General features: G+C 35.7%; 2 protein-coding genes across 2 annotated transcripts in view; one reads left to right on the top strand and one right to left on the bottom strand.

Annotated features, from left to right (window-relative positions):
- The window catches only part of FBXL13 (F-box and leucine rich repeat protein 13), a 62609-nt gene that overhangs the window by 6080 nt on the left and 32389 nt on the right, over positions 1–24140 (top strand). Inside the window, 2 exon segments of the mRNA XM_058023307.1 lie at positions 1194–1298; positions 22661–22794. Of these exon segments, the coding sequence (XP_057879290.1) occupies positions 1194–1298; positions 22661–22794 (239 nt within the window).
- LRRC17 (leucine rich repeat containing 17) lies at positions 9342–22810 on the bottom strand. Its single transcript, XM_058022909.1, has 5 exons — positions 22728–22810; positions 18557–18686; positions 14573–15445; positions 10964–11119; positions 9342–9745 (listed from the first exon to the last, which is right to left on the bottom strand). The coding sequence occupies exons 3-5, from the start codon at positions 15327–15329 to the stop codon at positions 9342–9344; spliced, it is 1317 nt and encodes a 438-aa protein (XP_057878892.1). The 5' UTR covers positions 15330–15445; positions 18557–18686; positions 22728–22810.

The following is a 24140-nucleotide window of genomic DNA, read 5'->3' on the forward strand; positions in this document are numbered from 1 at the left end:
TTATTTTGTTTTGAAAAGCATTCAGTGCTTATTATATAGGAGGTACAGCTCTGCTAGGAACACTGGTGTAAATCCTTGCTAAGAACCACAGAATGACAGAATTGGCAGGGAGATGAATGTTTTCAAGCTGTGCTGTGTTTAACCTTGGTGCAGCTTTGTCCAGGGTGTTTTTAGTCATTTTAAATATCACAGGTGTTGGAGAGACACCAATCTCAGCAGGCAGTGTATCCCAGTACTTCACAATCCTTTCTACTGCAAATCCTAACACAGTAGCCCTTCTTGAAAAAAAAAAAACAACACAAAAAACCCCAAACCCACCCACCTTTTAAAAAAAATCTTATTGTCTTGTACAATGGGGACATGGAAGGTTATTCATTTTTCCTTCAGTGCAGCCTTTCTAAGATTGTCTCGGCCTAGAATTTTGTTAATTATCACTACATTGGACTGGAACAGAACATGTTCCATTTATAATCTCTCCCAAGAATTTTTTTTTTTTATTAATATGATAAGAGGGAGGTTTTGGCAAATAAATGTAGCCATGGAAAGTATTATTCATTCAGCAAGCCAGATACAGAGAGATACTGAATTTTAATATATCAGTGATATATGACTCATTTGAAATACATTTTTGTTCTGAATCTAATTATTTCTTATTGCTTAGCCTGGAAGGAAAATGGGACTTCTACCAAAGGTTAAAATTGGTAAGATATAAATTGAATTTGCATTCTGTTACACTGGGGTTTTTTGTATTGCCAAGGAAATATGAATAACATCTAAGTAAATGTATCTAGCACTTTTAAATTATTTTCTATTACCACTCAAATGTCCTCCCATAAATACAGATCTGTACTGTAGTGAAGTACAGATGACAGTAACAGGACTATGGCAGTGGAAGCAAGCAAATTTTTATTGCTCAATACTTCAGAAAGTTACAAACAAGTAAAAATTTTATTAAAATGAGTGGATGAATTGCTACTGAAAAATATAATCAATGTGTATTTTATTTAAATTATAAATAATAAACAGTTCTATTCAGAAGTTTATATTGTTGAGCTTGATTGCTTTGAATTTTACAGCAAATCGCAGTGTTGTGGATTTTACTTCAGTTCAGAAACTGTAATAAATTACTCATTCTGTTTTACAGTTCAGAAGATGGATAAAATAAAATTTGCTGGAAAGGAATGAGAAAAAAGCTGGTGGAAGATGGCTCTACAATAAATCCATTGTAATATCTAAATATTAAAAGTTATTATACAGAAGTGGAACATGTGTGTGGAGACCGACAAGGAAAAAAAAAGGCATGTAAGTCTAGGTAGCTGTTCTGCATAGGAGAAAAACCACATAATATATAATCTGAAGTTATGCTGTATAAATTAGAATAACTTAAACAATTTACCTAGCTGTCTTTTTGCAGGTTGGGCTGTGACAACTTGATGCCATGAGTGCCTGGAGAGGCAGGTCCCTGTGTTCTGTGCTAGGACAGGTGGTGCTGGTTCCCTTCTCCCCAGACTGAGCGGTGATGCTGGCTGGGAGGTGTTAGGGAAATGGGGTGTATGTCAGAAGTATGGGGTGGAAAGAGTTGGGAGGCTTTTCTGGGAGGTGAAGAGTGCAGTGATAGGGTTAAAACAGGAGGGATCACAGACTTGGAGTCTTAGCTTTGATTAGATGGAATGCATGATGAGAGGTGAGGATGGTGGGATAATCGAATGAAGAAAGTCAGAAGACAAACTGGTATCTTAAAATACTTAAAATTTTAGTCTGACTACATTAAGCTGGCTAAAGATGTCCTGTTTCTGGAATGTATCAGGGCATTCTCAGGGAATAATAGTCTCAAATTCTGTCCATTTTTAATAGCAGTTGCACTGATTGGCTTTCCATGATTAAGTTAGAATGCATATAACTGAGTCATTTTTTAATAGTGTACATTTATATTGTGTACCCTTTTGTAGACATTTTGGATCAACTAAGTCACCTAAATGCACATTTCTGGTACAATTCAGCATGCCCTGGGATGTGTCCTGGGAACTAGGGCTGTGGAACTTTGGCACAAGCTACAAAATAATGGCTTTATTTATGTGTAAAGTGCAGAGGGAGCAAAAATTATTACAGAAAAGCAGAAAGCCTACCAAAATGCTTCCATTTTTTATTTAAAATATTGCAGCTCCCTTGATCCAGAGAGAATAGCAAATCTGTGTGGTTGTCACCTGTGTGGTTTCTTTTTCTTGTCACTATTTTATTCAGGTTGGGAAATGCAGAAAGAGCTCTTCTCTTTAGAAGACAGAGCAGAGGTTTGCTCTGGCTGAGTGCCTGACCATTTGCTGCAGAAAGGCAGAGCTCTTTCCCTCTTCCTTTCTCCCTCTGTGAATCCTCATGTTCTCTTTTTTGTGGACCCAGAATGCAGATACAGCCTCCTTCAACAGGAGATCATTATTGGGTGTTGTCTCCTCCAGGCCAAATGTGTTTGCTCTGAGCATTCACCGACTGTGGAAAATAAAGCATGCCTGGACTTTTCAAAGTTCTGGAACTTATGATTAGTGGCCTTTATTGTCTCTGGCACTGTAGATGATGTTTGGTGATGGTTCATTTTAAAATTACAGGGCATTTAGTAAATATAATTATTAGCACACTATTGTTTGTTGTAGCTTTCTGTTCTGCTCCTGTGCCAAAAAAATGGTGAGTTTTAACTTATGGCTGGATAAGATCTGTCCTCAGGGCCAGCTGGGAACCATTTGCTTTGTAAATTACAGTTTCCTAAAAAAGGTCAGTGGTAACACAGTATCCTGATGTTGAGTTATTGACATAAAATAATTGCTGTGTTTTAAAGGTGGCTGCTGTGGTCTTGATACTGACATTTCAGTTAGTGGAGTTCTGAAGTTAAGGAAGTCATCCACATGTCCAAATTAAATAGACTTTTGGTTACAGAAGCCCATGATGGATCCAACTATATTTATCATGGATGCAGGTCTTTGAAAAGATGCACAAGAAGAATTTGCTATCAAAAAGGCCTACACATTTTTATACCTTAAAAAATCTTTGTAAACAGCAACTACATTCTGAATCAACTAAAAATCTTTAAAATGAATGTGGCTATAGCAAGTTCCAAAAATTCTGTGGTAAGAACATAAAGCCAGAAAACCTGGAAGAAGTAAAGAAAGATGGCTTGTTGAACATACTTTGAGGAGCAGGCAAATTACCTGAATTGTATTACCAAAGCAATTAAATGCTGGTGGGAAAAGCCACATTATCAGTAATTTTCCTACTGATTTTTTCATTTCTATCTAATGAATTTATGGTCTATGGATAGTTGTGTAGCTAATATGAAAATACCTTCTGTAAACCACAGTGGCATCTTTGCTGTTTTCATGCTGATATCTTACTATTAACTTACATATCTTAAATGCAAATTTCTTTGGAAATGTTTAAGAAAAAATTCTCTTCATTGACAGGATATGGTATAAAATCAGAAGTGTTTTTTTATTTTTGTTATCAGCCAATTACCATATCAACTTTAAACTGCTGCCATTAGTGTATTATTGTGCAGTTATAAAAGTAATTACACTAGAAGCATGAAGTTTTTCTCATATAAAAGTTGATAATGAAGGATGTTATTAAGTGTGTTCCTTTCTGGTTTCTTTTTCACAGTTAGAATTGCAGATTTAAAGTTTCGCATATCAGATATTTCAGCATGTGATGGTGTAATTCAGTACTGCAAATGGTTGTGGACATGTGGCATTTTAGCATGTAAACATGTAGAAAATATTATGCAGAAGTGACATCCATGTGTGTTATGTTTGAATCTTTGAGGTTGCTGTTCTTTTCATTGGCCTAGCTTTAAGGTACCAGTAAATGCTACCTTGCTAGGAGCCCCCTGGGCCTTCTCCAAATGAGCAGTCACAGGTCTCAGCCTTACTAACAGGGAATTTGCTCCAGTTCCTTAGCTATCTTTTTGCCCATTGTTGGACTCTCTCCAGTGTACTGGGAAGCCTAGAACTGGACACAGTACTCCAGGTGTGGCCTCACTTGTGCTGAAGGGAAAAATCACCTTTCTTGATCTCGTGGCAGCACTCCTAATGCAGCCCAAGATACCACCCATCTTCTTTTGGCAAGGGCACATCACAGGTTTGACCTGGTGTTTAGCAGGACCTCCAGATCCTGTTCTGACAGCCTGTGTTCAAGCTGGGCTTGCCCCCAAAGTATTCTGGTGCCTTAAGTTGTCCCTTCCCAGATGCCAAAATTTGCACTTCTTGAACTTCCTGTCAGCCCCTTTCTCCAGCCTGCCAAGGCCCCTCAATGGCAGCATGACCCTCTGGTCTATCAGACACTGCTCCAAGTTCAGTGTCTTCTGCAGCCCTGCTGAGAGTACACTCTGTCTCATTGTCCAGGTCATTAATGAAGATGTTAAACAGGACTTGGCCCAATACTGACCCCTGGGCTATACTGTTAGTTACTGGCCTCCAACAAGAGGCTCACCAACCAAAAAAACCTAAAACAAACCCGAACAAAACAACAACATCAACAACAACAAACAAGCTAACCTCCCCCCTCCAAACTAACTGTGGTCCTAGGTTAATGTGATGTTCACAAATAGTCAGTACTTGATTCTATTGCCAAATCAAGGTCCTTCTAGATGTAAAAAAGCATCTTAGTTCTTCCTCATACATAATAAGCATGTAAGTACATGTGACTGAGGGTTTGGAGGTTAATTCCATTTGTGACAGCATTTTGCAATAGTTTCAGGTCAGTAATATCTTTCTCAATATGGTTGTGTGCTCCACTAAGCAGAGAAGTGGGCAGGAAAACTAAAAAGCCTTTGTGATCAGTGTGAGAGGTTTAGTCCTAGTGTGAAAGTGTACTTGATTTGTTAGGAATCATCTGCACCCCAACTGTTACTCATCTATCTTATCACCAAGAGTCTGAAAACATCTTGGAAGTGTTTTCATGAGAAGAAAACCTCCTCTGCTACAACTAGGCAAGATCCCAAACATTTTTGATTCCTGGCACACTATTTCTGAAGCAGGAGAATGTTACTGATTGACTCTTTTCTAGCCTACACTTTAACTGAATTCAAATGCAAAAAAGGAAAGGAAAAGGTTTTTTCTTTTCGAAATAAAAAAGGGGGTTTTTATATTTTAAGACTATAATGCATTTATTATTTAATCAGATAATACATTATTGAAATGGTTGATGCAGCCTATAGCAATTTGAGTGTTTCTTTTGCCTTAGAAAATGACTGTAGTTATGGGTGAGAACAATTTTGTGTCTAGATTGGTGATGAAGAAGAAAACTGGGTAGATATAAAAAGTATTTTGGTCATGGTTTTGGCTTTTATATCACAGGATAAAATAACATTCTCAATGATATCAGCATGCAAATTTTTTAGTGACAGAATTTAATCCAGTATCATCATGAATTTTAGGAGGTAATAAAGCAATGCAAAATAAACCATACACAGCCACATCACCTCCTTTATAGGTGTTGTACTTAAAAACATCAAATCCTTCTATGATTGTTTTCCTTAGGTATTTGAGTACAAAACTGAAATCATTGTAAGGTTTCTTGCATCCAGAGCTTAAAAAAAAAGTAAAGAACAGTTGTGATAGAATTACATTTTGTATACAAACGGCCTTCACTGTCACATTATTTAACTGATTCATATCTAGTGTTGATTATATCTGTTGGAGTGTCAGTATGTTGATTGCCACCCATTTTCATTTATCTTACTAAATTCAATTCTTGTCTCTACAAATCTTGCATTTTCCATTTTTGTAGATAATTAATGTTTTCTGTAGGCTCCAAATCAAACATTTTGTCTATTTACATCTACTGAGTGCTATTTTAAACTGGTTGTGATGAATCATATATGACAGTCTTCAGGGGCTTTTAGAAAACATTGATTTTAAAGCTGTTTCTTCTAGCCTTGAAGATACCCAATAGGTTTTTTAAGCATGAAATTCATTTAAATCAGTATGCTATTGATATGTAGATCAACTACATATGTTTTTATGTTGAAACTCACTGGCTAGCTATATTTATTGTATTGCCTACTTGTGCCATTCTTTTTAAGTTCTTGTGGATGGTTTAATGTTGCTGCAAAACTATTTTTTTTAAAGATTGAAAATCATATTGAGATTCTTTTCCTTTGACATTTTTTCAGCTAACAAACTGGGTTGAGCTGTCTGTTCAGTTATAGGCTACCTTTCCATTTGAAATTATTCAAGCTACAGCTCTGACCTCATCTTTCCAAATAAATCCAAGATTACAGAGATTTTGGCAACATGCCTTTATTGTTAATGTTATAAGAGCAATTATTTTAACTGTGGGTTAGGTCTGTTTGTCTGACTAAACATGTTTGTGGTGTTTTCTTGATAAATTAATTATCTGCAATTTAAAAAATTGGCTTTGTGTACTCTTTACTTTGGCCTGTGGTGCATTCATAAAATAGAAGTCTTTGTCTAATATCTGCATGTGAATGTTAATATGATTCCAGCTCAGACTGTCGTTGGCAAATCAATGTGTTACTGTGCCAGAGAATATGAGTGTATGAGATGCATGGGTTGTGGCTCAGCTGTTTGTGGTATTCCTCCACCTACTCAGAGATTGTGGAGAATCATTTGTCTTCCATGTGTGACTGGGAACTGCCTTTAAATGCTGCCATTAGTATTCATAGTGCAGGAGCTAAAATTTCCTCTGAAGCTTCTGAAGTGTCTTATTTCCAGTATTGACAGACATATCTATTTTTCCTGTATTCTGTCATGGAAAACATGGCACAAAATGATCTTTTCTGTGTTTCATGTGGCTGTGTAGAGAGAGGGACACTGCCTCAGTAGAGCACTGTAGTTCATCCCTTAAGGCAGCACTGCATGTCAGGAAGATAAGGCAATTGTCTTAATGCAATTGTATCATGCAATTATTTCCTGGCTATGGACAGAGAAGGAAGGGAAATCAAGAGAGAAATTACAGAAAGAAGAGACCTAAAGAGCTTGTAAAAGAAGAGGCCCATTATTTTCTTTCAGAAATGGAAGCTCTTCTGGGACCTTTTTGATTAACAGTACAGAAACATAGAGATGTCAAGATTAAATTGTGTTTTATGGGTGTGGTGTTTGATGGAGGTTGTACTTTACAACACATTTTTGAGAAGCTGTTGTGTTCTTACATTATTTGTAGTTGCAATTACTGCAATTATTGTTGTCTCTTCTACCCCATCCTCAGTGGGGGTGTCTCTGTGGGAATCCCCAGGGCCTTTGAACAAGAGCAGTTAGTCCACTGCATGTGGCCTCAGTCTTATCCCACTGCTCTTTCAACTGGTACTTTTTGCTGACCTGAGAGGTCAGAGACTGCTCACACAGATTTTTTGTCTTATAGTTTTCTTTCTTCTTAAATACTTCTCCAGGATTGTCTTTTCTACCCAGACTTAGCCTGCCTTAAGCTAGTATTTTTTCCCAGCACTGACTCTGCAGAAATTAACATAACGTGGTCTATAAATGCATATTTTCCTACTCAGATTTTCACCATTGGCTGTGCTGCCAATAACAAATGTTCTGCTGTGGTTTTATTGCCCGTCCTTTTCAATCATACCCAGTGGTTCTGTATTGAGATAATTCTCCAGAATTTGAGAGGAGGAGGAAAATATTACTTAATATTTGCTACTATTTGTGGAAGACTTTTTTTTTTTTTTTACTTTCAGCACTTTTAAGTTTCCAGAATATGCCCTATTTAGGGTTACTGGCAACTAGGATTTTCCTCTCTGTTCTGTCTTATCAGGATTAACCTTTAACAGTGAAGGTAATGCTTAAGATATTTCTAGGAACAGGGATGAGTCAGATACTGTTTTTGGAGGATATTGTGGAAGAAATGGCTAAATTACCCAGTTTGTCAGCAAAGCACCATTAAATATATTCATATCTGAATAATGGAGGACATAATACAATGCAAATAATAATTGGATGTGTTTGTTTTGAGATTCTTCACCATTCCTACCACCCTTAACATCTCCTGATTTTTTTCCTTTATGTTGTTCTTTTATTTCATGTTAGCACTAAAGCACTGAGTGCTTTGTCTTGTAGAACAAAATGAGCCACCTTTGGGACTTGTGGTTAAAGCACCAGAGGAATGCAAAAACACCACAGTTGTCTCCAGATCTTTAAAGGAGGAAAGTTTCTCCATGGAGTCTCCCAGAACATCTTCCCTAACAGTCAAGAGAAATTTAAAGTTTTGGCCCTGAATTTCTACTCTGCAGGTACACATTTCTTAGTGATCTAAGTATATTATGCAGCAAGGAATTTTATCTTTAGAGATCTCATCTATTTAGCTGAGGCACTTGTACTACCCTGTTACTGTAGTGTTAGAATGATCACAGGTTTTAATCGATGAGTATTCACATAGATAGCTGTTTGAACAAGGATGTTCTGTAACATCCATGCAAGGATGTGCATTTTACAAATGAGCTGAAAGAGTGAACTTAGATGATGTCCCACACTCCTGAGCTATCACAACCATACTTACCTTCAGTTTGGGTGGGCACTGATGTGCTGGATGCAGAGCACAGCATCCTTCATGTGATCTTTGTCACCTAGAAGTGATGGCACGTAATCTGTGTCAAAATGATACAACAACCTAAAATTCATCCTAGAAAGATTTCAGCTCTGCTTGCCTCAAAAACCAAGCAAGGCAATTTATGTGGAGCTGGATCTTGGGAACCAACCATAAATTGGCTACTTTTCTTTCAGGGCACTCAGGTATGGAAGAGGCAGAGGCTCAGTTATTCATTCAAGACTGAGGAGGAACACTGGGAAATCAGCAAGTGAAACCCACCTTCTGTGTTTGAATCCTAATTAGTATAACAGCTGCTGTTCTTTTTCTAGAATAGTATTTAAGGTTAGTCTTAAGTTTGTTTTTTTAGTCTACAATAAAACAACAGGAAGTCAGTATAAAAATCTTAGAAACATTTTCTGGGAATATTTCAGGAAACTGATAGATACAAAGAACTGTCAATACATTCAAGGGAAATGGGTCTTGGTCACAATCCTGCAGTTATTTCTGTGTGAACATAAACTGTGTTCATACATAAGACAACTTCTTCCAACCATATTATGTACATTTGTGTCTATTGATTTGCCAAAGTATTTCACAAGAGTGTCCAGAACAAATTGTCAAAAACAATTATTAGATGAAGGATGCTGTTGAACTAATGTCATTCTGTAGTTATTTTTGGCAATAAACAGACATCTTTGTAGGCAGATAGTCCTACAAACCAACAGAATAATGAGAACAAATGTAAACAGCATGTTTTTCTTTCTCAAAATATCAGATATTTAAACCTACGAAGGGAAAGTTTTCCCTTATTAGCCTATCACAGTGACAATTACACCATGCTTCTTTACTGTCTGAACTGTTTGCTCCTTGTGTCGTTCCCATTCCTCGTCATCTTTGTCCAGATCAAAAGTTTCTGGATAGACAGGAAGCTTGTCTTTTGGGCATTCCTCATAATAACTTCGAACATATTTTCCAACAGACCATCCTTTGTATTCCTCAGGCATTTTGCATTCTAGGCCATTATAGTGAACGTTGTAGTGATGCTTCAGCCAGTAGAAAAGATAATGTATGTTGTAATCACATCTCCAAGGATTCTCTCTTAGCCACAGTATTTTCAGAAAGTAAAGATCTTCCAGTACTCCATATTCAAAATTCTGCAAGCTGTTGTTTGATAGATCCAGCTCTTCTAAATTATTGAGGCCTGAAAAAGCAGCTAATCAATAGAAAATAGTTATTGGTACCTTATGAAGTTAACTTAGAAAAAAACATTCATATCTAGAAGAGGAAAAATATTTTTATAATTTTAAAGCTACTGGATTTTTTGGTTTTATTTTGGCTAGAGGCTATAAAAGGATTTGTCAAACATTGAATTTTAAAATATGGCTCATGCCTTCAGAAGTGAAATATTAGGGGAGTTGCACTGCTGGCAAAGCTATAAAACACTTCATGAGTCTGCCTGAGTGTAGAATAGAGACAGTGGAGGTGGATGAATGCCTGATTTACTCATTGAATCCTGTTGTTATTGTCATGATACAGAAGTAGGAATATGGAAATTTATTATCAGACAATGTGCAGGGCTAGAGGTTTGTGTGTGTGTGTAGGTATTTGTGTGCATGTATAGAACCTTCAAATTAATGTTTTAAGATTGGAATGGAGTAAACAAGGAGCTTCATAATAATGCTTGTGAGTTACATTTCAGAGAGCAGTTCATATTTTTTGCGCGGATACTGTTTCATTTAATAGCAAAAGTCTTAATTTAAATAAATCAACTGTGTAATGTTAAACCTCACAAGTACCATTTTACAAGTACCATTTTAATTTGTATTAACATTTCTGATGCTGTTTAATTGGCATGATGGTACTAGATAAGGCCCTTTTTGCTTGATACATTTCCTCTCTCTTTCTCCCACCCAGTTTCATAATTAAATCCAAATGAACATAGGCTATAAGCAAATTGCCAATAAGGATACTTGAGTCCTAATAAAGTATAACTTAAAAGCAATTCTATGTAGTGATTTTTAACTAAAAAGTGTTTAAATTCTTTAGGTTTGTCTGTTATTTTATCATAAAATATAATTGAAAAGTAGCCTCCTGTAATGCTTTCTTAGATGTGGCAAAGATATTTTAAAAATCATTGAACTACTTAGCATTTTGGAAAACTGTTAGCCTTCAGGTTCCAGAATTACCTTTTGCACTTGGTGAGTTTAGTATTTAGAAAGAGCAACTTAAATGTGTCTTTCTCTACTGATTTTCATGATGAATATATTTCAGTGCAAACCTTTACTCTATGGATTGAAATGTACAAAAGGTAAAATTTGCACCAGCCTCTAGAATTTTAAAACCTTCCCCCTCCCACCCAGTTTATATCTGATAGAGACAGTATTTAATAAAAGAGAAATAATTTTTTATGAGTATTTAAAATTATTCTTACCAGGATCAATGTATGCTAGTCCATTACTGTTTAGATTTAATATCTTCAGTTCACTGACATCTTCAAACTCCTTGGCTCGTAGCTGTCTAATTTTGTTGTTGGACAAATCAAGTTTAGCTATATCTGGAGGTATGTTGCCTGGAACTTTCTTTAAATCTTAAAAAATGAAAAAGACACAACTTGTATCAGCTTTAGATTATTCTTACTGCTTAGGTATCACAGTTGCATGCCTGACAGAGTATTGTCAGTCTAACATTTTTCTTGTTTTCTTTCCTTTTTATCCCCTCTACTAGTGCCACCATGATTTTTCAACTTCTGAATTTCATTCTTTCTTTACTTGTACTTTTACGTTTCATGTGAAGTTTGTTCTCTTCATTAGTGCATATAGTAGAACTAGACCATTCACATAGGAATAGGGTAAGTAGTACCTTATTTTATACTAATACATTACTATATATTTATATTTATACTAATACAAAAATATATGTGTGAAGGGCTTGATTGCTTCAAAAAAAGAAACCAGAGTAACTATATAAAACACCACCCAGGCAGCAGAGTGGCATTTTGTCTGCTTCTCTCTCCTACTTCTATCACTGGCAGTTCCAAAGTAGCTGAGGACCTCTCAGTCATTGGTGTCCATATCCTTACAGTGCTCCTTGCAAAAGAACTCCAGAAAGAGCAGCTCCTACTCCAGTAGTAAGGGCCCATGCTTGAGAAGTGCAGCCTGTGGTTTGAACCCTCTCAGGGTAATGTTAACAAACCTAATCTCCAGGATTATTATGTTTGCTCAATGAGCGTTCTAATCCTGCGCTGTCATAACAAGAAAATGAGCAGTGTCTCTTGTCTGACCATCTTTGAATGAAAGCAAGTAGTTTCTGGATCTGTGCTGGGCTCTGTGTGGTACTTCTGAAGTTCTGAAGATATCTAATGACTCAGGTATTTTTGAGAAGAGACTACAGCAACATACCAGAGTCTTCCTGCCTTATATCTGATTATGAGCAGAGCTGTGGTATTATAAATACATAAATATTATGACTACTCCAGCCTGCTGTGGTTGGATTGCTTCCTGCTTCTGCAGATGTCAAAGTTTCAGGGCCTATTTATCACCAAATGAATGCAAATAATGCTTGAATTTAGAGACTTGGAGAGTTTGGAAGTACTAGAAAGCAGACTCTTTTTTTGAACTGTCCTTGAAAATCCAAGTTCTTTGTAGAAATGCAAACAAACTGCTTTTGCTTCTTTTTTTTTTTTTTTTTTTTTTTTTTTTTGTTTTGTTTTGTTTTGGTTTGGTTTTGGTTTTGGTTTTTTTGGTAAAACAGAATCAAAGACATAGAGTATTTCATTCTGGAGTCCCACAAGGTCTGGCATATCACTGGTCTGATGAGAAATAAGCAAATTATTTTTTAAAAAAGGGAACATACACATGGATTAATATATTTTTAAGATTTTTTTTCATGAGGTTTCTGGCATTAATTGAAAGTTCCTGACCTGTTGTGCTACCTCTTTAGACATAGTAGTGGTGGAGCAAGTGCTTGTCATTCCATTCCTTCCATTGTAAAGGAATAATGGATTGGAGCTTTTCATGTCATCTTACTGGTTTGTTAACTGATGCACTATTTTTTTTCTATTTTGAATTCTTGTCCACACAGATTTAGAGACATTTTTGTGTTTTCCCTGGATTTTGTGTGCATTACACTCCTATTTCTGATGAAAATTCCAGTGAAATGTGCATCTGTTGTGCAATATTCATATACAAAGACAGTAAGTACAATGCTTTCATCAAAGATTTCCGTATGTTCAGAAATACCAAATATCCATGGGATATCTGCATCCAGCTGTCAAACATATGCACAGTAGACCTAGTACTTCCAAACAGTATTGAAACATACTCAGTGTGTCCATGCAAGCATGCAGGAAGTTCTGGATTGACATAATTAGTTCTTGACCTGAAGAAGGGAGTCCCTGTATCCTCTAGTACTATTGTGTAAATGTTAAAATAACTTTATTCCTCCATTATTAATATTAAAGACAATAAACCATGCTTTCAAATACCATCAACCCCTTTGAAACTCCCATGAAGATCAGATAACATTGAATGTTTCTATGAGCTTAGAGAAAAAAGTAATTTTTTTTCCTCAGAAGTTTTTGGGTATATTTGTGTATTCAGCTCATCTCTTTGATACCACTAAGAGGGGAGAGCTGTAAAGTCTTTCCTTATAATAAAATTGTAATTTATGCTTGGGCTTTATTCAATAACAGTTTACTGAATACTAAGAGTGATATGAATTAAGATTCTACGAAGGATAATTAAGATAACAATCTATAATCTAATAGTTAAGATCTTATCTACAAGGAAAGGTAAGATAGGTGAATATTAAAAAATAATAAAAGCAGCACAAATAATTAATTAAAAGATGTAGTAGCTTCATGGTAAAAGAAAGAGAAAATTGAGCCAGATAGACAAGAAAAGAATTTACAGGGTGAAATAAAAGTAAAGAACACAAACCATTTCTATGACATACATAGTAGATAAGCCATGTAATCAAATACTGAAATCATTAGTCCTTGATATTTAGATATTATCTCCTTATACTGAATTCTGAGCTTTTCTCTGGCATAAAGGTGCAAGAGTAAGGGCACACTGAGGTTTTTACAAAAAATCTCTTCAAGCTAATAGAAGTTCAGCTGAATAAAATATGCAGGCTAAGCTCTGCTAAAATTGGAGAAAAGGTCTCGCAATGCTTCTTCTTTCAGAATTGTTATGTTAAATAATTATTCTCCTCTGATTTTTTTTTTTTTTGTTTGCTTTGTTTTGTCGTGGGATAAAATATGGGAAATATAAAGGACAAATAAATGTGCATTTTCGTGTTGATATATACCCCATCTGGTTTACCCTTAGGGCTTAACTGTGGCTCTTAGGGGCCTGAGAAAGATTTAGAGATGGAATGGATCCAAGTGTCTGAAAAACATTTCTTGAAGTCCCTTCAACTTTGAATTGTTTGCTGGGTGCTGGGAGGAAGAATACAGAGGAGGTATTGCTTTATTAACAAAAACACACAATTTCTTCCCTTAGTAGAAGAAATCTTGTGCAGCAAATGTGAGGATGCAAAGCCTTTCCTTTGCAATCAGGTTCCTCTGGGCATTGAAAACACAGCTGGCTGCTCCAGTCCTGCTTCACAGCTCACCTCTGTTAAAGTTATTGCTATCGTTGTGTTTGTACAATGGAAGGAAGAAAAGACACTTTGTGCTTGTCTGTATCAGTTCAGCAGGTTCAGCAGAGCTGTAATCTGACTGATTAGTATGTTTATAGTTGTACACTCAGACTAGTTACTTAAGTAATATGCTTTTATCCCTGTTGGTTTCTGTTAGATACATCACAGCACTATGGAATATCTGTGGAATTTGGGCTGCAGAGCAGAGGGAAAATGCAGGAAGAATTCCTGCTTATTGCTGATAGCTGTAAGAGAAAAACAATAAACAATTTCCATTTAAGCAATGGGAGTACTATACTGAGTTCATTTGAAATAAATAATGTGCAAATAAATGTAGAATGGATTAAATAACTAGAACATTAAAATCATTAATTCAGTTATAATGACAGATACAAACCTTTTCTTCTGCAGTTCAGAGTTGTCACAGGAAACACATACATGTGGCACAAAGAGGAATCAAATTCTGGTTTGGCAGGTTCAGGCTTCTCCCATTTTATGTTTTTGGGATCCTGCCTGTCCTCTTCACTACATAGCTGATCAGCTTTTACCTGCTTTAACTTCTGATTTTTCAGTTCTATTGGGTGCACACATTTGGCATAATTTCCCAAATTCCTGTTTGTTGGAACCTGTAGCATTGTAACAAGAGTTTCTAGTTCACAGCTGCAATGCCAGGGATTGTCATAGAGACGAAGGTAGTTTAGATTGGGTGTATAAATAAAAATCTCCTCAGATAAAATCTTAATTTGGTTATGCTGAAGTAAGAGCGTGGTAAGTTTATCCAAACCATAAAAAGCCTCGCTCTCAATTTTTGATATGTCATTCTGTTGTAAATCCAGACTTTTCAGCACTTTATACTTAGAAAACATATTATTCTTTAGTTTACGAATTCTGTTTCTTGCTAGCAGCATGTGTTTTATATCTTCTGGCCAATCAGGTGCCACAAAAACCAATTTTCTTTCCTGACAGTCTAAGTATTTCTCATGAAGATAAGTGTAAATATCACATGGTAGGTCTCGGGCATTGCGCTTAACAGTGCTAGATGCTCTCCTTAAAATGTTTTCCCTTTCATTTTTTCTCAAACTCCTATTCCTTGTCCTCCTACAGTCAGATGCACTACAAAGAAGAAGTAGTAATATAATAGTAACTACTTGCATCCTGACATTCAGCTGCCCCCAGTTCTTTTCTGACAGCTGGAACACTTGAAATTTTTGGATAGTGCGAATCAATGTTGTATAGATCTGAGGAGGCACAGCTGGGGTGTGTGGGATCCCTGTGTTGGAAGAAAAGTAAAGCATTAGAACAGATGGAATGGGCATTTCCATGGAAGATTATATAAGTCAAGTACTCAATCATCACACTACTTGGAACTTCACAATTACTTTGAAGATTCAATGTTCTATCTCTTTTTGTTTGTTTGTTAGTTTTTACTTACTCCGGTCTACTGTTTTTCATTATGATTAAACATGGGAAACTATATGGACCAATTTCTCACTGATCTTTGTTAGGAGATTCTCATGTATTCAGGAAACAGCACCAGGGTGGACCTTTTAGCATTTAAATTAATCTTGGAAGATGAGCTCAAACAAGGAGTTTGAAGCTGGTCTTTTCCAACTTCCTGAATGCTGAACAACTGGAACACATGCAGAGTCAAACCAGGGAAAGCCATCAGACTGCCAGTTTTAGTTTGTGCTCAAGGGTGGGCTTGTTTTCAAGTCATTTTCTCAGGATTGTTTACCCCAATTTTTGGGGTTTTGTGCTTTCATCTCAGTATTCTGCTGTGACTATGGTTCAGGATATTGGCCCAGATAGATTGAACCTGTATGAGGAATTCTTACATTTATGTCATGCACTGAGAATTTGAACTGTTCGCCTTTAATATGAGAGTTTTTTGGCTTGGTTGGGTTTGGGTTTTTTTAGTTGTTTGGGGGTTTTTTGTTTTTGTTTTTGTTTTTTTTTTTGGTTGTTTTTTGGTTTTGTTTTTAATTTTGTTTCAGGTTTGGAGTTTGTTGTTTCATTTTGGTTGTTTTAGGTGAATTAAAAATTTTGCAAGACTTAAATATCTGTGAATGCCAGGGATTAAATATAAAAACTACAAACTCCTTCTACAAACTCTAATTTATACCAAGAAGAAAGATTTTTTCAATTGCTGTGGCTATTTGGATTACAAATCTTCCTGATAAAAAATAGAGACTTGTGTTCTTAAGTAATTTAAAAATGGAGTTAAGTAGGATTCAGAGATAATCTGTGAAGTTCTCACTGGTTTTCTACACTACCAGGGCAAAATGATATATTCAATCTCAATTAATTTTGATAAACAGGCTTCAAAAGTTCACTAGTCTGGGAGGAGGGTTGTTATTATAAGCTTGGAGTTGTCAAACTACATTTTAATCCTGTATTGTTTACAACTTCCTTTATTCCTTCAGTACCCACTTGGGCTCTACAAATGTCTCACTAAATTCTTGATATTTTTAAGAGGTTTAATTTTAAATGTGTCTAAGAATGCAGTCACCATTGTGTATTTGTCCATTTTTTTTCTCAGCTTAATATTTTAAAGTTTATCTTGCTTCCATTAATTTTCTTTAATGCTTTTTCATTGCTCTTCTTTGATAGAAAAACAATGTTTCACTTTGCTTTAATTAATAATTTCTTAGAAAAGGCAATGTTATAGGCAAATTTTTCTTATAATAAATTAATCTAAGAATAACATTAATATATTGTTCAGAAATTATGTTTCTTAATATATTCATGAATTTATAGGCTATTTCTAGTGTTCAGTATGTAAAAGAAATCTTTTGTATCATTTATATCATTTTAGTGAAGTGTATATCCAGTGTTCTAGCCCAGAAACACCAATATTTTCACACAAGCTTTTGAAAATTACCGTAGGTAAAATACAGCTTAAGCACTTCAAACAAAAATTGTTTAGGATAGTCAAGTTAGTGATGCAAGGGCTGCTTTTCTCCCCTTATCAATAGGTCTAGTAATTTCATCACAGAAAACTCTCACATTAGTGAGGAATGCTTTGCCCTTGATAGACTCATGCTGGCTGTTTGCTGTCATTTTTTTATCCTTTGTGTGCTTGGACAGAGCTTCATGGAGGATTTGCTACATAGCCTCTCAGGGACTCAAGTGGAGCTGACTGGCCTGTAGTTTCTTGGAGCTTCTTCCACTTCCTGAAAATGGAAGTGACATTTCCTATCTTCCAGTCATTAGGAATCTCCTCTGACTGTCATGACCTTTCAAAAATGAGCGAGGCCTCTCAATGACAAGAGACAGCTTTCTTCCTCTTGGATGCACCCTGTCTCATCCCATTTCCTCAGGTGCTCCCTGACATTAACTTCTTCTACAAGGGGTATTGCTTCACTCTCAGACTCTGCTCACAGGCTCCAGCCAGGCACCTGGGAAGCCTTCAGACAGGCCTTAGCTGTAAGAACTGAGGCTAAAAAGTAAAGGAGTAGCTTGTCCTTGAAGATTAACCAATTCTCCGGAGCCCCTTTGCCCTCCAGGGCTGTCTACTTTAAGATCCTGTTCAACATATACCTAAAGTAGCCAAAATCTACTAACAAGTTCAGAGTTTTTTCTTCTACAGTTTGTCCAATTTTCTTCTGTCTGGATTTTGAACTTCTCATTTTCTCATTTCCATGGCTGCAGTAACAAAAGCCATTTAAGTTCATTCAAGGTGACATTCACTCAAGCTCACATTCCTTCACCTGTTGAAGAACACTTTTCCTGGACCACTTGTCAGCCTGCCGGATCAAGAAACTGTCTTCAACATACTCTAGAAGTCTTCTGGATTGTTCATGCCCAGCCATATTTTCTGGCAGCATATAGGAGTGGCTAAAGTCTCTCATGAGTAACCAGGGTAGGCAAGAGTAAAGCTTCCTTCAGCTGCCCAAAGGTTTCATCCACCATCTCATCTAGATCAAGCAGTCTGCAGCAGATCCCTACCACAATGTAATGCTCATAGGCCTGGCTTCTAATCATTACAAATAAGTTCTTAGTTGACTTTTTTTTCCCACCCATTTCAATGCAAAGCCCAGGCATGATTTTGCATAGAGTGCAGCTCATCCTCAGCTTTCTGGGCTGTCATTCCTAAATATTCTGGAAGCTTTCATTGCACCCCTTCAGTTGCATGTACTATCTCTGTGCATCTCTGGAGTCCCAGTGAAGTCACAGCTCTGAATCAGTGCATGGATTTTGGTCCCTGCTGGTTGATTCCCAAGCTACAAGTGTTTGTGTTCAGACACTTAAAACAGACCCCTTTGTGCTGCTTTTGCATGCAAGATTTCAGAGATTTTCCTCATCACTATTTCCCCCAGTTTTCTCACCACTCCTTGTGCCTTCACACCTTACAGGTTGTGGTTATCTTCTATCTACATACCTGTTTTTACTGATATGTCTCCTCTCTCAAATCCTTTGTTGCAGGAATGGATTTCAAAAGCACAAAATTTCCTCTTTAGGATTGGCTGGTATTGAATTTCAGTTATCTGGATGGTCCTTTTGCCTGATAACTGAAATAGGGAAAAGGTGATCACAACATGGAAAAAGACAGTTTCAACTATTACATTTTCATGTACAAGTACTGACTTTTTGTCTTTGCATTATATTGACATTCATTGTGAAACATTTATCATACTAGGAGATTTGTTCCCATTATATAAGAATGGAACAATATGAGTAGTACCTGTTCTGCAGGTCAATAAAATATGGAAGCCTTATAATTACTCAAGTTTAATGTTCCAGAAGGTAGAACTAAACAGGAAGCATTGTGTAAATTATTTTCTATTAAATTTTATTACTGGTTAGAGAAATATACCAGAATTCATTGAGAAAATTCACCAATGATTTTAGGTATCAGGATTGGCTTACAGTAATCTTTGTTTAGCAAAATGTGTTAACATATGCTAACCTTCAATCAAGTGATAAGTCCCTTGTGCTCTGTAGGACTGTATAGTGTAGGTATCCTTTAAAATTATAAAATGACCATACTTCAAGTAATAACAGTAGCATCACATCTGTCAGTATTCTACTTTGAGGCCTCCAAAGAAAATGGCTGAGACGTACAGAAGTTATTATGATGTTTTGAAGATACTTACTCAGGTTTTTTTCCCCTTATAGATATACATATACACACACAAATATAATTTTAATATACTTCTGGGTATTTTTATTATTCAGCCAGTTTAAGTCTGGCTGAATCTGTTGTATAGAGATAGTACTATTTAAACAAAATCTGTTGTATAGAGATAGTACTATTTAAATAAAATCTGTTGTAGAGAGTACTAAAGGAACTCTATGATTATTGACAAGCTAAATTACAAAGAAATATGAAATAGAATAATTTTGCAGGAAATTCAGAGGCATGTGTAATAGAAATAGTATTTTTTGAGTTATTTGTAGGATTCTGTCTGCTATACAAAATGAAATAAATGCCCCACAGATTTAATTTATATGGCAGTTCTTTTATCTTTTTAATATGTCTAAAAATATATGCTATATTCTCTTATATATTGCACAGTTTCATAAAACTTTTAAAAGAAAATGCTATCCAAAAATTTCATGTCCATGTCCAGTTCCTCATGATGATGCAAGGAGTTTGGAAGTTAGATATGTTGATAAAAATTTATCTTTGAAAGAGAGGATTGTGGCTAGGTGCATTGTGTGAGCCAAGGCCTTGTGTGACAATTGCAAAAGAAAGAGTTATTCCAAACTGATATTTGGAAGCTCAGTGAGCTGAAGGCAGAGAACTCAACAGTCTTTAAAAAGTCTGCCTTTCCTGCTTCAGAGGTGTCCCTAGAGACTCAAGGTCTGCCTGGCAGGTAGAATTGCTGCATTAAAAGCTGCCATGGAAGAAATGAGGTGAGTTGTTCACAAGAGCAGTCATCACAAAGATGTACGTGGGTTTGAAAAATAGCTGTACGTTATTTCTTTCTCCTATGAGGAAAAAGAAATATATGTCTTTCAATAACATCCTCATGAAGTTCAGAAACATGTTTTTCTTTGGCATTTTCATAATACATTTAGAATTTTGTTTTTCTTTGTCTGAAATGCCATATACTCACATAATTAACATTTGTTTTGGCAAAGTTTTGCAGTAGTGTCTCCAATTCTATCACTCATCTCATCAGTATTACTTTTATTATAATCTATGTTTTTCCATGTTGGCTGATTTTTTGTGTTTTTAGATTTCCATATGTTTATGCTGAAGTTTGGAACATAATTTTTTTGAAGTGTAAATAGCAAAGAAAAATTCTCCACTGACAAAAGACCTTTTGCAGTTATCTTGTACCTTGTTACTATGAAATTTTCCATTCACACATTGTTTCTGATTGAAAACCATGAGATTACACTCTTTGTATTGATAATTTTGAGACAAAAAGCAAAGCTCATTGTTTCTGAGATTATGGGGATGTACAAAAAGCTGCTGTCCTGTGAAGAATTTGATAGCAGACAGATTTTATGAACATTTCACATGGCAATCCTAAAAGCATTAGCTCAGCACAGGTTCTGTGTACTGTGGTAACTAACACAAAGTGTTTAGAGGTGGCAGTATTGCATTTCATAATGCTGCATGTGAAATTTGCTGTGGTGAATCAGACATCCTTTATTGGAACAAGGAGCTGGGGAAGTGTAGGGGTCATTTTTTATTCTCTCATAGTATTCCATACAAGTATTTTAGCCTCCATATTGCACAAAAGAGATAGTCAGTTAAAATTTCCCTCTGAAAACTTCTGTCACACAGGGTAGACATGAGGAATAAATGTCAGGAGGTGAGTTTGTCAGATTGCTTTAAAACAATGATCCTGAGACTGCAAATGTCAAAATTAATTGAAAAACTGGTATGACAGAATTCCTGCAGAATTTAGCAGTAACACAAAACAAGGATTTTTGGTAGTTTGTGCGCTCCTTGAGTTTAAGGAAGATATCACTTTAAAAATGAAAAAAGAAGGCATGTGTTAAAATTCTCAGATCATTAAAAATTGGTCATATGACCAGTAAAGGAAATCAGTATCTCTTCTAGGTTATTGTGAGGTTTTGACCACAGTCTTCAAAATACAGCAAGAAATGCTTACCTGTATCTTAAATTGTGTGGTCTTGCAGCAGCATGTACATTAAAAAGACTGAGAGCTACCAGAGTGTTTACTCCAGTCTCTCAATTTATTATTTATTTTATCAGATATATTTGGGAATATACTCTCCAAATGAGTATCCCACTCATTTCTGTGGGATATCACACTAAAATGCAAAATAGCTCTGCCTTCTACAAAGAAGGATACTTTTACTTTTGTACTTAATATGAATTAAGCATTTCCATTTTAAAAAAAGATACCACAAATAACACATGCCTTTATATTCTAATATCTGGGTCTAATGCACATCGTTGGGTTTTTTTCATGAAAAGTAATCTTATTTTTTAATATTTTTGTATTTTTTTTACAAGGGCATTCTTTTTATACTTCCTCTTTGCATTTGTGTTCAGCATGTATTGAAAGCATAAAGTCAATTCCAAAAGTAAAGTAAATTCCTACTCTATATTGAAAGCATAAAGTCAATTCCAAAAGTCAGTATGCCACTCCTTAGGCAGTCAGCTCCCCAGTGGGAGTTCCCATCTTTTCAAAATGCCTAATTTTGCTGACTTGCAGAACTGCATGACTACGACTAAATGTCTACCAGAGCAGAAGGTCCTAATTCTAGGTTTTGATTTTCTGTATGCTTTCATTTGTGGCGCTTGTGGTAATTGTTATTTTTTCCAGTTGGGAATATCATTCAGTCAAATGAATAGTTTTCAGTGGGATATAAACCTGCAGCTGGAAATTTAAGTAATTTCAGAGTATAGATTCTTGATTTTACAGAGTGCTGTTGATTAGCATTTTCCACTTAGACTATTTGCTTTCTCTTAACTAATGTTTAGTATAAAGAAATGTTTTCCAAAAGAACTGATCAAAACCTAAAATTACATTACTCACTTTTGTAACTGTAGCTCTTTCAATTTTTCAGATTCTTTTAATAGTACTCTTCTAAATAATTATACTACTTGAGAAGTTTAAACTACACATTTCTGCTTTTAGTATCTTTTGATAGAGGTCTGGTTTTCATTTCCAGCAGGCGCTGCTTGTAAAATCAATTGCAAAAGCAGTCCAACAAACTTACACTGAAAAGTCATACTTGCAAAATATGCACAAAGTTCCAACTGCTTTTGCCGTTGCTTAAGATAATTTTACAATGTTACTGGATTCATATGGTGAAATATCTTGCATGATAGTGCTATTCCCCACTAATCTGCAATACAAGAGCAGAGAAAAACTGCAGCAGAAGAAATGGGCTTTCAAAATTCAGCAAGTAGATAATTCTATTTCATGTTGAACATCTTTTCTTTACAGTAATTTTCAGAAAACTTTAACTATGACATTTTATGTTCTTTTGACTCTGTAGCATGCACTTGTAACAAATTACTCTGCTGTTTTTTGTGGGTTTTTTCACAAAGCTTCCCCAGTTTACAGTAAATTAGTTTGGCTCACTGCAGAAAATTCACAGACAAAGATTTACCATACCTGCACCCTTGCAAAGGCTGTCACAAGATCATCTGTTTGGAAATTCCAGGTTGCATTCAGGTTTGTAGTTCACGTCTTTCTTTCATAATGTGAAGCAGAGGATCCTTTATATGACTGGCAGCATCCTGCATTCATGGTATACTGAGGTTGAGCAAGCACTGCAGCAGCCTTCCAGGGTTTTGAATTACATGACTACAGCTGTTTAAGTTTTACTAAGGAATAATAGCACTATAGGTTTGGATCTCTTCCAGCAAACTGTCACATCTATAAACAGCTAGTACTTACTGCATAATGAGAACAAGGCTTGCTTTTTGTAGCCATAAATAGACTAATTTTATGTCATGATTAGTTGGGGGTTTATATCTGGAGCTTTAAAAATGCAGTTTTTACTAAGATATCAAAAAAAAAAAAAAAAAAAAATAAAAACCACCCTGTGCTGGAAAAAAATACAGATTTACAGTTGATTTCCTGAGAAGGAAGTTAATTAAAAAGTGAACTTTTGTTGCAGTTTTACATTGGTTTAGTATATAAATTGAAGTCATATTTATTACTGCAATCTAAAAATAGTTTTGTTTTGGATTACTTTAGTATCCTACTAAACTTGTAAAGAAAACAAAAGTTTTAGAATACAGTACTATTTTAGAAACTTTCAAATATATACTGTATCTTGAAATATATTCCAAAAGCAATATGAAATGCCAAATTGTAAGAAAATTAAATTCTCCTAATGCTTAAGTAAAGACTCACACATTAATTTCTATATAAATTGAGAAGATTCTCCATATAATAAAACACATGTGAAATAGCAGAGATGGAGTCTGAGGAATATGACAGTTTAACTTTCCATCTAACAAAAGCTTTTCAGAACAAAGGATGAGGCAGATGGGGCAACAGTCTTGTTCTGATTTCTCTTTACCAGGCATCTGCTTCTTGTTCATGAGAATCATGCTGAGATTGTTGTGCAGTGACAGGGTGAAATTTGAAATGAGGGCTGAGGTTAGAGGAAAGTTAAGAACTACCTACCTCTTTTTCAAAATGCCAGTAATTTGCTCTGTTTTCTGAAAGCATCATTCCTGCTTGCTTAGAAGTGTCATCATGAGCTGTAGGGATGTGCCTCTAGAAAGCATGATCTAATAGTGCTCAGGGAGAAGAGATCAGCATCAAACAGGGAAAACCACAATCCTCCTTACCAGAGGTCAGTGGGTTTGCTTGCCAGTGCATTTGAGAGCCCTGAAAGGAATTCCACAGCTTTCTCCATTTTTGGGTTCTGGAACAGTGCTTAATGGTTATGACCAAGTACTTAAGTGAACAGTTAAAACCAAAAAAAACCATCACATTGCATCACAGTTGGATAAAGGATTTTAAAAAGATTTTTTTCCACCTCACTGGATGAATGAAACCAAAGGGAAATTT

This window comes from Melospiza georgiana, chromosome 4, assembly GCF_028018845.1.
Source record: "Melospiza georgiana isolate bMelGeo1 chromosome 4, bMelGeo1.pri, whole genome shotgun sequence".
Lineage (NCBI taxonomy): Eukaryota > Metazoa > Chordata > Aves > Passeriformes > Passerellidae > Melospiza > Melospiza georgiana.

What these genes read in the sequence shown, in the direction of transcription:
- LRRC17 (XM_058022909.1), bottom strand. Translation starts at nt 15,329, where the DNA reads ATGCAAGTAGTTACTATTATATTACTACTTCTTCTTTGTAGTGCATCT. An exon ending in TCTGAACTGCAGAAGAAAAG is followed by an intron (nt 11,120 to 14,572) that starts GTTTGTATCTGT and finishes TCATTTTTTAAG; the next exon opens with ATTTAAAGAAAGTTCCAGGC. An exon ending in ACTAGCATACATTGATCCTG is followed by an intron (nt 9,746 to 10,963) that starts GTAAGAATAATT and finishes TCTATTGATTAG; the next exon opens with CTGCTTTTTCAGGCCTCAAT.